Below are 14,103 nucleotides of genomic sequence, written 5' to 3'. Positions count from 1 at the left end.
AATTTTTTGAGAACTACCATCTGTTTTCCATAGTGGCTGTACCAATTTACATTCCTAACGGTGGTGTACAATGGTTGCCTTTTCTTTACATCTTTGTCAACACTTGTTTTCTCTGGTCTTTTAGGTAAAAGCCATTCTAACAGGTGTGAGGTGGTCTCTCATTGTGGTTTTGATTTGCTTTCCCCTGGTGTTTAGTGATGCTGACCACCTTTTGACGTACCTGTTGTTGCTGAGTGTTATTTTGGATATTAACCTTTCATCAGATGTATGTTTGCAAATATCTTCTCTCCTTGCAAATATCTTCTCTCCTTGGGTAGGTTACTTTTTCATTTTGTTGATGAAAACTTTTAATGAAGAACTTCAGCAAAGATTTACTGGTAGAAACCATTCCTGGTTTTCTGTGGGTAGAAAATCTTTTGTTCATCCTTGTTCTTGAAAGATACTTTAGCTAACGTAATTACAGGATTGTTGTTATTTTGCCACAATTCTTAAAAAATAAAATTCTACCATCTTCTGGCTTACATTTTTACTGTTGAAAAGTGAGTTCACCAGTCTATTTCACACTTCTCAAGCTGCTTTTGAGATTTTCTGTCTTTGAGACTATGTAGTTGGACTTAAAATGCTGTTTTTCTGTTTTGGGCTGGTAAGTGTTGGGCTTGCTCTACCGATGGATTCATGTCTTCATCCAGAAAAACTCTGACTAGAGAATCTTCGGTTACTGTCTCTGATCCATTTTCTCTTCTCTGTTTTTCTGGGACTGACTTTGAAATCATGGAATTCTATCCCATCCTTTAATTTCACTTTTAGTTTTCTCACTTTCCTTGTTTCCCCACATTCTTGAAAATTTCTTCAAACCCAACTGCCAGTTTGTGAATTCTTTTCTCAGCTAGATCTAACTTACTGTTTAATGCATCCATTAAATTTCAGATCACAAAAATTTTTCTTCAGTAATAAAGATTTTACTTGTCTTCTTCAGTCTGCCTGGTCATTTTTCATCATCATTTTTGCTCATCTGTGATTCTATTTTTTTATTTCTTTACACATTTCATACAGAATTATTTTATATTCCTATCCAATTCTAATATCTTAAGTCCTCAGGTAGGTCCAAATCAAATATATAATTTATTGTTTCTAACATTTAGTGCTCATTCATGATGTCCTGTTTCATTATTTGTGTGCTCATTATTTTTTAAATTAGGAACACTCATTTGGTTGATCTTAATCTGTAGGATTCTCAAGGCCCTAAATTATAGTTGCTATTTGTCAGAGAAGATTTTAACTTATTATTTTGCTGGACACCAAGGGACTCTAACAATTTGGGACCACGTTATCCCCTCTCAAGGGTCCAACTTAATAGAAGAACCTTAAGTTCAGTACACCTGCTTTGTCACTGGCCTAAGGCTTTGCCACCAATTTAATCATTGCTGTTGATGATTTCCCTTTGAAAGTAATACTGCCTTTTGCTCTTGTTTGCTGTTGACTAGTCCCATTCTGGTTAAAGTTCATTGCTTTTTTAGAGAAAGAGAGAAATAATGAGAAGAGGTGGGGGGACAGAGGAGTGCAGAGCAGCAGAGGGGAGGAGAAGGAACCTCAAAAACTTCATGTACTTATTTCCAGCCCAGAAATGCATTAAAAAATTTCTCCAGGAGCGGACTGTTTTGTAGCTGAAAAGCCTTTCAGAGCATCAAGGTGACCACAATGAAGTGAAAACTACTAATTCTTTACTATTAAAGAAGCAAACACTATTGGAGATATAAACTAAAAAGAAAAATAGGATTTAATAGGTAGCTGGCCAAATATAAACCAAACTATAACACAGCATAATCTGAATTAATGGAGAAAACAAATCTGAAAAGGTACTATATGGGATGCCATTGAGACATTAGACAAAAACAAACTTTAAAAATACCACGACACAGGCTTAAAGGGCAACCACAGCTACACAAAGACACTTAAAGACACTTGTCTACACAAAGACACTTGTCTAAAAAGACAAGGAGGGATGAAAATCCAGCCTGTGCACTTTATGTTACATCGGCACCTGTCCAATTTGTCAAAAGGCACCAAATGTACTTCTGAGCTGATAAAGTAAAATAAATCCTCAAAGGCCAAAAATGTGAGAGCTAAAATTTAGAGACATAAGCATGGAAACAACTAGAGAACTTGAGTTTCTCCCTGAGGGCTAATGGAAAGCCTAGGGCATGCCCAGTGTGAGGAGTCCAACAAGAAACTCATTCTTTGTGAAAAAAACAAACTGGAGGGGGAAAACCTGCCCTTCCCAGACAAAGACAACAGAGAAACCTGTCTGACTTGACTTTAACAGTAGGCAGAGAGGAGGAAACAACTTTCAAGTCAGACCTCACACGCTCTGCAGCCTTACTACAGACTAGCAGTATGATATAAAGAACCTCATTCTATGGAAATAGTTCACATGGTATTGAGTTCGCAGTCCTCCTCCACCCCATTTAGTTAACGGACTAAACATTCCAGTTACAAGACAGGATGGTCAGAATAGGTTTTTTAAAAAGGAAGAACGATATGCTGTCTAAGAGAGATGTCCTGTAAATATGAAGACACAGACAGATTGGAAGTAAATGGATGGAGAAGGATACACTGTGTAAATGGAAAGCATAAGAAGGCACTGGCTATGGTAGTATCTGATAAGATGCATTTCAAGATTAAAGAGTCAATTAGTAGGGAAGACAGAACAATTATAGATGTCTATACTTATAAATGTCTTACTTCTATAGAAGCAAAAATTGACGATTAAAAGTAGTATAGCCAATTCCACAATCATATCTGGAGATTATAATACCTCTCTCTATAAATAATTGAAACACATCAAAACAAAACAAAAAATCAGTAAAGACAAAGAATACCTGAAAAACACTAGTAACCATCTTGACTTAATTTCTATTTACAAGTTGCTATTCCCAAATGGTAAAGTACATATTATTTTCAACTGGCCATGGTATGTATGCCAGGACACACTACAGGCTAGGTCATAAAACAAGTCTCAATAAATTTAAAAAGTTTGAAATCCTACAAAATAATATTTGACCAAGGTAGAATTAAATTAGAAATCAGTAACAATAAGACAACTAAGAAAATCCCAAATATTTGAAATAAAAAGCATACACTTGTCAAATAATCCAGGAATTAACAAAGAAATGCAGATAGAAAATATTTTTAACTAAATGATTATAAAAATAAAGCATCAAAATTCATGAGATGCAGCTAAAACAATGCGTAACAATAAAATTTATAGCTTTGTTTTTATTAAAAAATACAAAAATCTAAAACTCAAAGATATGAAATCTCTATCTAAAAATGGGCAGGGAGGTGGAGAGACCAAATGAAATAAACTGTATAGGGCAGAAAATAACAAAGCTAAAATAACTTATGAAATAAAAAAGTGAACCAAGAAAATCAATGAAACTTAAAGTTGGTTATTTGAAAAGACTAACAAAATTGATAAATATCTAATTGGGTCATTTAGGGGAAAAGAAAAAAAAGGCAACAACTGTCAATATCAAGAATCAGAGATGGATGGGTAAAATGGGTGAATGTGGTCAAAAGTTACAAAATTCCAGTTATAAACTAAGTCATAGGGATGCAATGTACATGTTGACTATAGTTAATACTGTATTGCATATCTGGAAGCTGCTAAGAGCCAGATCTTTAAAGTTTTCATCACAAGAAGAAAATACTTTTGTAACTATGTATGATGACAGATGTTAGCTAGACTTACTATGATGATCATGTCACATTATATACAAATACCAAATCATTATGTTGTACACCTGAAACTAATAACATTGCATGTTAAGTATACTTCAATTAAAAGAGAAAGAATGAAGGGAAAATCATTTCAGATCCTACAGACACTAAAAGAATAATAACAGGGTGCCTTGGGGGCTCAGTAGGTTAAGCAACCTACTCTTGATTTTGCCCAGGTCATAATCTCATGGTTTGTGAGATCAAGCCCCACATTGGGCTCCAGTGACAGCACGGAGCCTGCCTGAGATTCTCTCCCCCGCACCCCACCTTCCTGCCAGTTCCCCACTCATGTTCTCTCTCTCTCTCTCTCTCTCTCACTCACACTCATCTCTCTCTACTAAACTTTAAAAAAATAACAATATTAAAAAATAACCTTATTACAATAAATTTTAAAGTACGATAAAGTCCTTGAAAAACACAAACGACTAAATCAGGCACTTAAACAGATCATTTGAATAGTCCTATATCAATTAAAAAAATTGAATTTGTAATTCTAAACCCTCTAGGCCCACTGACTTTGCTGGTGAATTCCGTCAAACTCTGAATAAAGAAATAATATTAACAATACACAAACTCTTTTAGAAGATAAAGAAAGAAGAGGAAACACTCCCTGACTCATTTTATGAGTCCAGTATTACGCTGTTACCAAAACCAGGCAAGTCATCACAAGAAAATAAAACTACAGATAAATATCCCACATGAACATCAACGTAAAATAAGAAATATTTTACAAATAGAATCTAACATTATATAAAGGAACATTATACAATAACCAAATAGGATTTACCCTGGGAATGTAAAGCTGTTTAACACAGAAAAATCAGTCAATGTAATTCACTATATTAGTAAAAAAAATGAAAAAGAATGGGTCATTTGAATAGGTGGATAAAAAGCATTAAAAACAATCAAGGCACCATTCAGTATAAATAACTAGAGGAATAGAAGGGAAAGTCCTTAAAATTATGAATATCTTTTTTAAAACCTACAGATAACATCCTACTCAATGGTGAAAGGCTCAATGCTTTATATGTACAAACCGAAACAAGGCCAGACTACCCACTCTTACCACTTTTATTCAATATTGTACCAGAGGTCCTACCAGTGGAATAGGGCAAGAAAAAGAAATAAAAGGCCTGAAGACAAGACATAAAACTGTCTTTATTTGCAGATGACATGATCTTACATAACAATTCAAAAGAATCTACAAAAAAGCTATTAGAATAAGTAAATTTAGCCAAGTCATAGGACACAAAGACAAAAACCAATTCTGGTTGTATAGAGCAGCAGAGAATAATTATAAAATTTACGGTAGCATCAAAAATATATAGGAATAAATTTAATGAAACATTTTTTAATGTCTACGTGCCAAAAGCAATCAGACATTGCAAAGAAAATTAAGGGACACCTATCTAAGTGGAGCAATAGATCACATCCACAAACTGGAAGACTCAATATTATGAAGACGGCCCAAATCGATGCATAGATTGAGGCAATCCCAATCAAATTCTAGTGAGATTTTTTTAAAGAAATTAACAAGCTGATGCTAAAATTAATAAAGAAATGCAAAAGATCTAGGACAGACACAACTATTTGTGAGAAAGAAGAATGAGACACTTAGGTTGCCTGATTTCAAGACTTACAAAGTTACAGTAACCGAGACAGTATAACACTGACATAAGGATAGATGTATTGCTCAATGGTACAGAATAGAGTCCAGTAATAAACCCTAGCCTTTTATAATCAATGGATTTTTGACAAAAGTGTTACAGTAAACCAGTTGGAAAGAAGAAAGTTGTTTCAGCAAATGGTGCTAGAACAACTGTATAACTGTATGGGTTGGGGAAGGAGCCTTACCCTTAACTCACACTATTCACAAAAATTAACCCCAGGTGTTCACAGATTTAAACATAATAGCTAAAACTATTAAACTTCTGGAAGAAAGAATATCTCTGTGACTTGCATTGCACAGGATTTCTTAAATACAAAAAGCAAAAGCCAGAAAGAAAAAGTTGAAAAGGTAGGTCGTCAACATTTAAAACTTCTGCTCTTTGAAGAACAGTTAAAGACACATGACAGAGAAAAAATACTTACAAACATATACGTGAAAAAGAAATTATATACAGAATATATAAGTCATACAATTCCAATAAGAATACATATAAGAGAACAATCTAATTTAAAAATAGGCAAGAAATACGAATAAATATTTCATAAGAGAAAATATATGAATGGCCAAAAAGCATAGCACTGTAAAATATGAGGAAAGTGCAAATTATAACCACAACGATACATTATTAGATACCCTGTAGAGTGGCTAAGGTTAAGAAGACAATACCAAATCAAGATGCAAATGTGGAGCAAATGAAATTCATACATTGTTAATGAAAATGGAAAATGGTACACTTTGTAAAACAATACAGTAGTATCCTGTAATATTAAATGTACATTTCTCACATGACCCACCAATATGTCTTAGGTATTCACCCAAGAGAAATAAAAACTTTAAGTACATACAAAGACTTGTCTGCAAATGTTCATACCACCATTATTCATAAGAGCCTCCAAAATTGAAAGTGGAACTCAAATGCCTATCACACAGTGGATAGACAAACTATGGTAAAACCATACTATGGAATACTATGCAGCAATAAAAAGGGACAAAATATTAATATACAAATATATTTGAATGTCAAAAACTTGCTATGCAAAGTCAAACACAAAAGACTACTAATTGCTAGATTCCATTTATACAAAAATCTAAAAGAGACAAACCACAGTTTACAGAAACCAGTGGTTCCTTCATCGAGAGTCAGGGAATGGTATCTAAAGGCACGAGGAAATTTTTTGGAGTGAAGGAAACGCTCTCTGTCTTGAATGTGGTGATAGTTCATAGTTCATGGCTATGAATAACTGTTCAATTCATCAAACCGTACACTTAAAAAAAAAAAGAAAGAAAGAAAGAAAAGAAAAAGGTATTTGCAACTCTTATCACAGACAAGGAGCTCATTTTTCTAAAATATCAAGAGCTCTTAAAAAAATTAGGGAGAAAAGTAAGGACTAACAACCCAATAAGAAAAAACAGCAAAGAAGTCAATAGGTGATTACAGAAAAAGAAGACTAAACAGTCTTAAATAAATTTAAATAATGCCTAACTGCACTGATATGAGAATGTTAAATTATACTGAGCAACCATTTTTCACCTACAGAATAGCTAAGAATTTCAAAGGCCCGGTAAAATTATCCTGTGAAGGCAATATGGAAACACCCCCATAGATAGCCAGCTGGTGGTCAAGTAAATTGACATAACCTTTCCAAGAGTAATTTGGGAATAACTACAAAAGTTATAAATATTTACCCTTTTATCCAACAGGGCAAATTATATAAAATTATATAAAATTTATCTTTTATATAAACCTGCATACATGCAAAATGATATATATACCTGGTTAATCTATATGGCATTAATTTGAATAGCTGAAGATGAAAAATAACTCCAATGGCTTTCAATGGTAGAGGGAATGATTAAATAATGATACAGTAAAAAAATAAAATATTATGCATCTATAAGAAATTAAGTATTTTCTACATTTGAAAATAGCCATAAAGTACACTGTTAAATGAAAGAAAAATCAAGAGTAGAATATTAAGGGTGTATACCACATCCTGAGAAAACAAAGAGGAATAAGAATTTATAAATTCATAGTTGTGTATACATAGAGAAACTTTGAAAATAAATAAGAGAATAGCCACATTAAAGTGATGTGTAAAGGCAGATCACAAACTTAGGGACAATATTCACAATTCAAATAACTAAAGGGTTAGCATCAAAAACACACAAAGAGTTCAAGCAGTAAAAGAAAAACTAATAATCCAAATGGTGAGGAGAAAAATAAACAAAAACTGTAAATATATACATCATTGATAATGACACAAATAACAGTCAACAAGCATAAAACAATACTAAACTTCTCATGAGGTATATTACCTAAACTAGTCTGGTAAAAATTTAAGTCTAACATAATGAGGTGTTGGCAAAGATCTAGCTCAGGGTGGGTGGGAAGGAAAGTAGGAAATCACACTGTAAACTAGTTTGGCATCATTCTACTGAAATTATGTAATGGATATACATAACAATCTTTACAGCAGCACTCTGTATTAGCAAAAAACAAAAAATACAAATATCTACTGACAAGAAAATGCATAAATAAATTTGGTATATTCAAACAAAAGAATAGTGGCAGTGCAGATGAAGAAACTATAGTCATAGCATCAACACAAGCCCTCATAAATGCAATACTAAGAAAGAAAAATAGAGTGAGTTGTAGAATACAGTTTCATTCCAGTTGTATAAGGTTCAGAAATTTGCAAAACCATGAATTATTTTCAGAATATATATATGTATACACACACATGCAGTAATACTATGAATAATAAAAGGCACTAATTGATAAACAAAATTCAAGATTCCAAGTATTTCCTGCTGGCAGAAAGGATAGATTTGGACAGAGAAACAACGGGAAAACAAAGATACAGATACTGACCTACTCTTTAAGCTGTGTGATGGTGTTTGTTACTGCTAGTCACTATGTCTCAACATACACACATAACCTTTTGTATGTATTTAATATTTAATAATTTGGAAGACTCTGAAGGAAGAAATCAATCATGAAGACTAAAATGCTGCAAAAATATTGCTACTCAATTTAATTTATAAATAATGAGATCTTAAGAGATTATTTGAAGTAGAGTTAACTACTCCACTATGTAGTCCGTCAGCAATTTTTTAATGTGTGACCCAAAAACCAAAACCAAACACTGGTAATAAAAGGAATTTTAAGAAGATATTATGTAAATGTAAAAGATAATCTTTTAAACAATTTTTTAAAAAGAATTTAGATAGGAAATCACTGAAAGTGAGTTTGACTATTATCCCTTACTACTCACTTTCCAAAACAATAAAAGGAACAAGCATAAAAAAAAAAAAAAAAAAATTCTGGAACCATAATTAAAGTGTCTTCTTTTAGAAATGTATAAAGTCAGTTCCAGTCCCATATTCATTTCATTTTTTTTAAATGTGAAAAATATATTTACTTAATTTTATTCCCTGCTATGTTCCTGAAAGGATTTAAAGGGACAGTCAGAAATAAATAAATCGTCCTTCAATAAAGGATTAAAGAAAAATAATGAGGGAAGTGAGGAATTCCAAATGTAATAGTAAACTAAAGCCATGGTGAAGGCTAATACACAAATGCAAAACCATAATGAGGTCTTATATAATTTTTTAATGAAATTGGGCTCTGAATTTGCAGTCAACTATAGCAAAGAAGAAAACATGATTAGTTAAAAGATTGTTACAACTTAATGAAGTCTACTCAAATACCATGATCAGTTTTCCTTCCTTGATACTGATTCCAGAGAAATACTTCCCATGTATCTTATAAATGAGAACTGAAAATTAACCACTAAGCAACCAAAATACCCAGTGTAACAGAATTAATGGCTTATTAGAGGACTAGGAATTGGGGGAAATACATAAAAATAATTTGCAGTAAAATTATCAAGGTGATTAATGAAGCTACTTGAAATTCAACATGACAACATAGATAGTCATACAAAGTTTACTGACCTTCCTGAATTGCCATGTCCACAGTTATCACAGAAGCTGAATGAAGAAGCTTTTGGTAATTCTGCGCATTTTGGTCAAACAACTGTACAAGAAGAGTGCACGTCTTTTCATATTCACATCTGCTGACAGTGCACAACTGCTCCAGCTGCTGAAACACAGTAGCGGTGTCATCCAGTGGATCATCTAAATGATCTCTGCAAATACATAAGAACAAGTTCGTGGCCAACATTAGAATGTGATATATCTTCTTTAAGTGTGATATGTTTCTATTCACTACAAATAAACTTTATGTTAAATAAAAATTCCATCATGGATAAAGAAAAAGAAGACGAACAGATTGGACAGTAAGAAATAAAATATCTATATTTGAAGACAACATGATTATACACATGAAAAATCCCAAAGAAACCATAAACAGAAGTTACGATTTCTTACAGAGGAGTTTCCCAAGGCTCTAGCATACAGGGTCAATATAAAAAACTCAACTGCATTACTAACAATGAACAATTGGAAATTGACATTTAAAAAACTGCACCTTGCAAAGGAACCAGAAAAAATCTAATTAATTAAACCTAATTAAACACAGATAAAATCTGAAGGCTTAATACCACACAACACTGAGCAAAGAAATCACAAAAGAACTAAATTAATCAAAAGATAAACATGATTATTGACTGAAAGACCTGATACTGCTGAGGTATCAATTCTTCCCCTAGATAAATGTACAAATTTAAAGCAATCCAAATCAAAATGTCAGCAGGATTTTTTTTTTTTTTTGGTAGATACTGACAAGATGATTCTAAAGTTTACATGGGAAAGCAAAGGCTCTTTCAGCCAAAAACAGTTGTGAAACGGGAAAACCAAGGTAAAAGACTCACACTACCTGATTTCAAAGCTTATAGGGCTACAGTATTCAAGACAGGATATTGAGAGAAGGAAAAATACATAGATTCATGAGAACAGAGTCCAGAAAACACACATATGTGGTCAATTAATTTTTGAAAACAGTATAAAGGCAATACAATGAAGAAGAAATAGTCTTTTCTCCACACATGATGTTGGGATAATTGGTCATCCATAAAAAACAAACAAAAAACAAAAACTAACTTCAAGCTATCTCGTATCATATATAAAAATTAACTCGAAATGGCTCATAGAAGTAAATGTAAATTCTAAAACTATAAAACTTGTAGAAGAAAAAATAAAGGATGAATTGAACTTCATTTAACTCTAAAACGTCTGCTCTTTGCAAGACTCTGAAGGAAATGAAAAGGCAAGCTATGGACTGGAAATTAATATATAAAACACATACAATAAAAAGATGTGTGACCTTATATGTAGACCTCTCATATCTCAATATAATAAACAACCCAATTTAAAAAAGGGGCAACAAATTTTAACAGCTGCTTTATAAAACAATATATACAAATGGTAAATAATATTGGTCATTAAGAGAATGTAAGCTAAACCCAAAAGGAGGTACCACTACACACCTATTAGAATGACTATAATTTAAAAAAGCTGACAATATCAAGTGCTGATGAGAACAAAAAGCAATTACATCTCATACATTGCTGGTGGGAATGACACTTTGAAAAACAGTTTGGCAGTTTCTTATAAAGTAAAAGATATACTTACCATGCAACCCAGAAATCTCCTACCTCCATATTTACCCAAGAGAAATAAAAACATATGTTCACACAAAAAACTGCACAGGAATGTTTACAGCTGTTTTATTCATAATTGACAAAAATGGGAACAACCCAATCAATGGGTGAATGGATAAACAAACTGTGATATATCCAGGAAATGAAACACTATTCAGCAATAAATTTTAAGAACTCCTGACGTAACACTGGAGGAATCTCAAATGCACAGTGTCACGATAAAGAAGCTGATCTAAAAGGACACATACTATGTGATTTAATTTATAGGACATTCTAAAAAGGCAAAACCTACAGGAAAATAGAACAAATATGTAACTGCCAGAGGCTGAGGGTGGAGAAAGGGCTGACTACAAAAGGGACACAAAAGAACGTTCTGGGTTGATGAAACTATTCTCTATCTTGACTATAATGGTAGTTACACAACTGTATACACTTGTCAGAAGTCATAAATCTATTCACTAAAAAGGGTGATTTCACACTAGGTAAATTATACCTCAAATTTTTAAAATTCCAAGATGCAAAAGATAAAAATACAACAGAAACATTTAGTTTTCAATACCTCACAACTATGGCAACAGATTCCAACCGAGAAGTGATAAAGGCCTTCGTGATTTCTGGTGCATAAGTGTCTAATAAGTGGGGCTCAGTTGATTTCACAAAAGGAACTGATGCTACCATCCTTTGCCACAGAGTTAATAAATAATGAACACTGTTGGGAGCAAATTCCCAATGCTACAAAGAAATAAAGCAAATGTTATTTAAAATGACATATCTTCCTAAAATTAAGAATTACAAAGACAGAATTATTAAACACAGATTTTTTAAAAAAATTACTAAACACAGACTTTAAGATTAACTTTTATTCTGATCATATAACCAATGAACATTTAACATAGTATATTCTGTAAATTCAAAAGAGCATAAAGAAGAAACCAATAATCTCTCATTATTCTACCAATCCAATAGATGATCACTATTAAAATGTTGGTGTACTTCCTCCTAATTTTCTTTCCATGATATTTTTCAGAGTTCATATCACGAGGAAAATGTGGTTTTAAAGATCCCCCCCAACATATAAAAAGAATTTTTCCAAAAAAAATCTTTAAAATGTCTTTTATTTCTTCACATAAATTTTACTACAGCTTATAAAGTCATTCTTCAATTATTACATATTCAGATAGCCTCTAAATGTTTATTATAAAATATGTTACAATGAACCGTTACCTAAAACCCTAGAATAACTATTTTTAGTAAAGTACTCTAACAAATGTTAAAAATCCCCACCAAATCTTACCAAGAAATTGTTCTAAAAAGTATCTACCATTTAATATCAATTATATATTTTTATTTACCTGTAGGCTAGTAATGGTAAAGTTAGCAATCAATCTGATAACTTCAGGATATTCCTTCACCATAACTAATTCTCCCAGCTGATAATTTGTCTTTAAACGAGCCAAAAATCGGCAAAATTCATGGTAATTACCTGGATCAGACAAACCCTAAATTATGAGACAAAAAGAAAGGCTTTTTAAAATACTTAAAAACAAACCAAGCTAATGACTTATCAATAAAATTCCAAGAGTATTTTATTAAGTTTTCCAGTTTTCATGGGTACTTATGGTACTTTGTGTCACCTGGGTAGATTATTAATGAAAGAAAATAAAGGATTCCTGCTGGATTTAAGGTTGGCATCAATGATCCAAAATAAAGAATCCAAAGTAAAGGATTTGGAAAAAGCTTTGTTCTGTGATGATTAAATTATGTTTAGGAACCCAGCATATTACAGAAAAAATTTGTGTGTGTGTGTGTGTGTGTGTGTGTGTGTGTACACTATGGCTCAAACACAAGTCAGTAGAAGATTTGAAAAATATTTAAAAGGAAATTTAAGAATGAGTTCTTGAAACCCTGAAAAAGAGCAATGCCAACTGAACTTAAATAGTATTTGTGCACACACAAATAACAGAATTTTTTTTTTAATAAATATTTATTGAGTACCTACAGGCATTGTGTTCTCAGGCAACTCCTTTTCCCTAAGTAGAGTCATTCAAAAAAAGTTTTGGAATGTAGGACAGAAAGTCTAACAGAAGTACTATAGACACAGAGATAACCTTACGGAAGGAAAGGTTAAAAAGAAAGACCAAGGAAGAAGCCCTCAGTTGTCTGTGAGAGTTCCTTGAAGATAAGACACAAGTGTTACCTTTATAAGAGTTTGAACACTGTTTGCATTGTAACTGGCATGACAAAAGACTTCAAAAGAGTTTAATACTCAAAGAGTTTCTAAGAAATTTCATTCGTATGAGCTCCGTGAAAATATAAAACAGTATCTAATTATGAAGGACAAATTACAGAAAGATACTCCAAACTGATAGGTCTTTTAATACATGATTGTAATTCTAAAATAATATAATATTCAAACTAACTTTTACAGACATGAAACATGAACATGAGGCTAGAAAAACAATTAAAACAATTATTTGATATTACCATTATTACTTTTCATATACTAATTGATGACAGTAAGTTAAACATATAAAAATTTTAAAGTATGTTAGTAAAACCCTATTTATCAACAAAACATGTAAATTTCTTACTTGTGCTTTCATTGAAAAAATAAAATAAAAGCACAACACATAAGATACTAAAACACTCCTGAGAATGATGTCCAAAATCAATTGCTCCTTACCAAACAAGCACGTTTTCTTTATGTACAGATACTATATGTCCTCTCAAAAGTTATTAATAACTAAGAGACAGATAAATCTCCTTAAATCATTTAACATTTTAAAATCCATATGTTAAACCAAAGACAAAATAAAAAGTAAAACAAAAAATGTTATCTAGGCAGCCAAAATCACTAATTAATAATGGCTTTGCAATTCTCGGAAATGAACATTGCTACTGAAGCTTTGCAGTTAATGTGTAGATTTTTAAATCTACAAACTCTTATTTGTCCACAAGAGGGCAAAAAGACATTATCTCAAAATTTAAAGCCACTTAACTCCAATATTAACATTCTGATTTCTATTAAGC

At 32.1% G+C, this 14,103-nt stretch overlaps 1 protein-coding gene across 3 annotated transcripts in view; it reads right to left on the bottom strand.

Annotated features, from left to right (window-relative positions):
- The window catches only part of RANBP17 (RAN binding protein 17), a 313,431-nt gene that overhangs the window by 262,031 nt on the left and 37,297 nt on the right, over positions 1 to 14,103 (bottom strand). For all 3 annotated transcript variants that reach the window (XR_005528980.1, XM_039235738.1, XM_039235739.1), the window contains 3 exons: positions 12,426 to 12,572; positions 11,633 to 11,805; positions 9,407 to 9,600 (listed from right to left, as the gene is read on the bottom strand). Coding sequence is in view for 2 of the 3 variants with exons in the window: in XM_039235738.1 (XP_039091669.1) it covers positions 9,407 to 9,600; positions 11,633 to 11,805; positions 12,426 to 12,572 (514 nt within the window). In the remaining variant the exon portion in view is untranslated. The remainder of the gene's footprint in view (positions 1 to 9,406; positions 9,601 to 11,632; positions 11,806 to 12,425; positions 12,573 to 14,103) is intronic.

The sequence above is a fragment of the Hyaena hyaena genome, unplaced genomic scaffold (genome assembly GCF_003009895.1).
Source record: "Hyaena hyaena isolate Hyena2069 unplaced genomic scaffold, ASM300989v1 scaffold_102, whole genome shotgun sequence".
NCBI lineage: Eukaryota > Metazoa > Chordata > Mammalia > Carnivora > Hyaenidae > Hyaena > Hyaena hyaena.
This window is presented reverse-complemented; position numbering and strand designations above follow the sequence as displayed.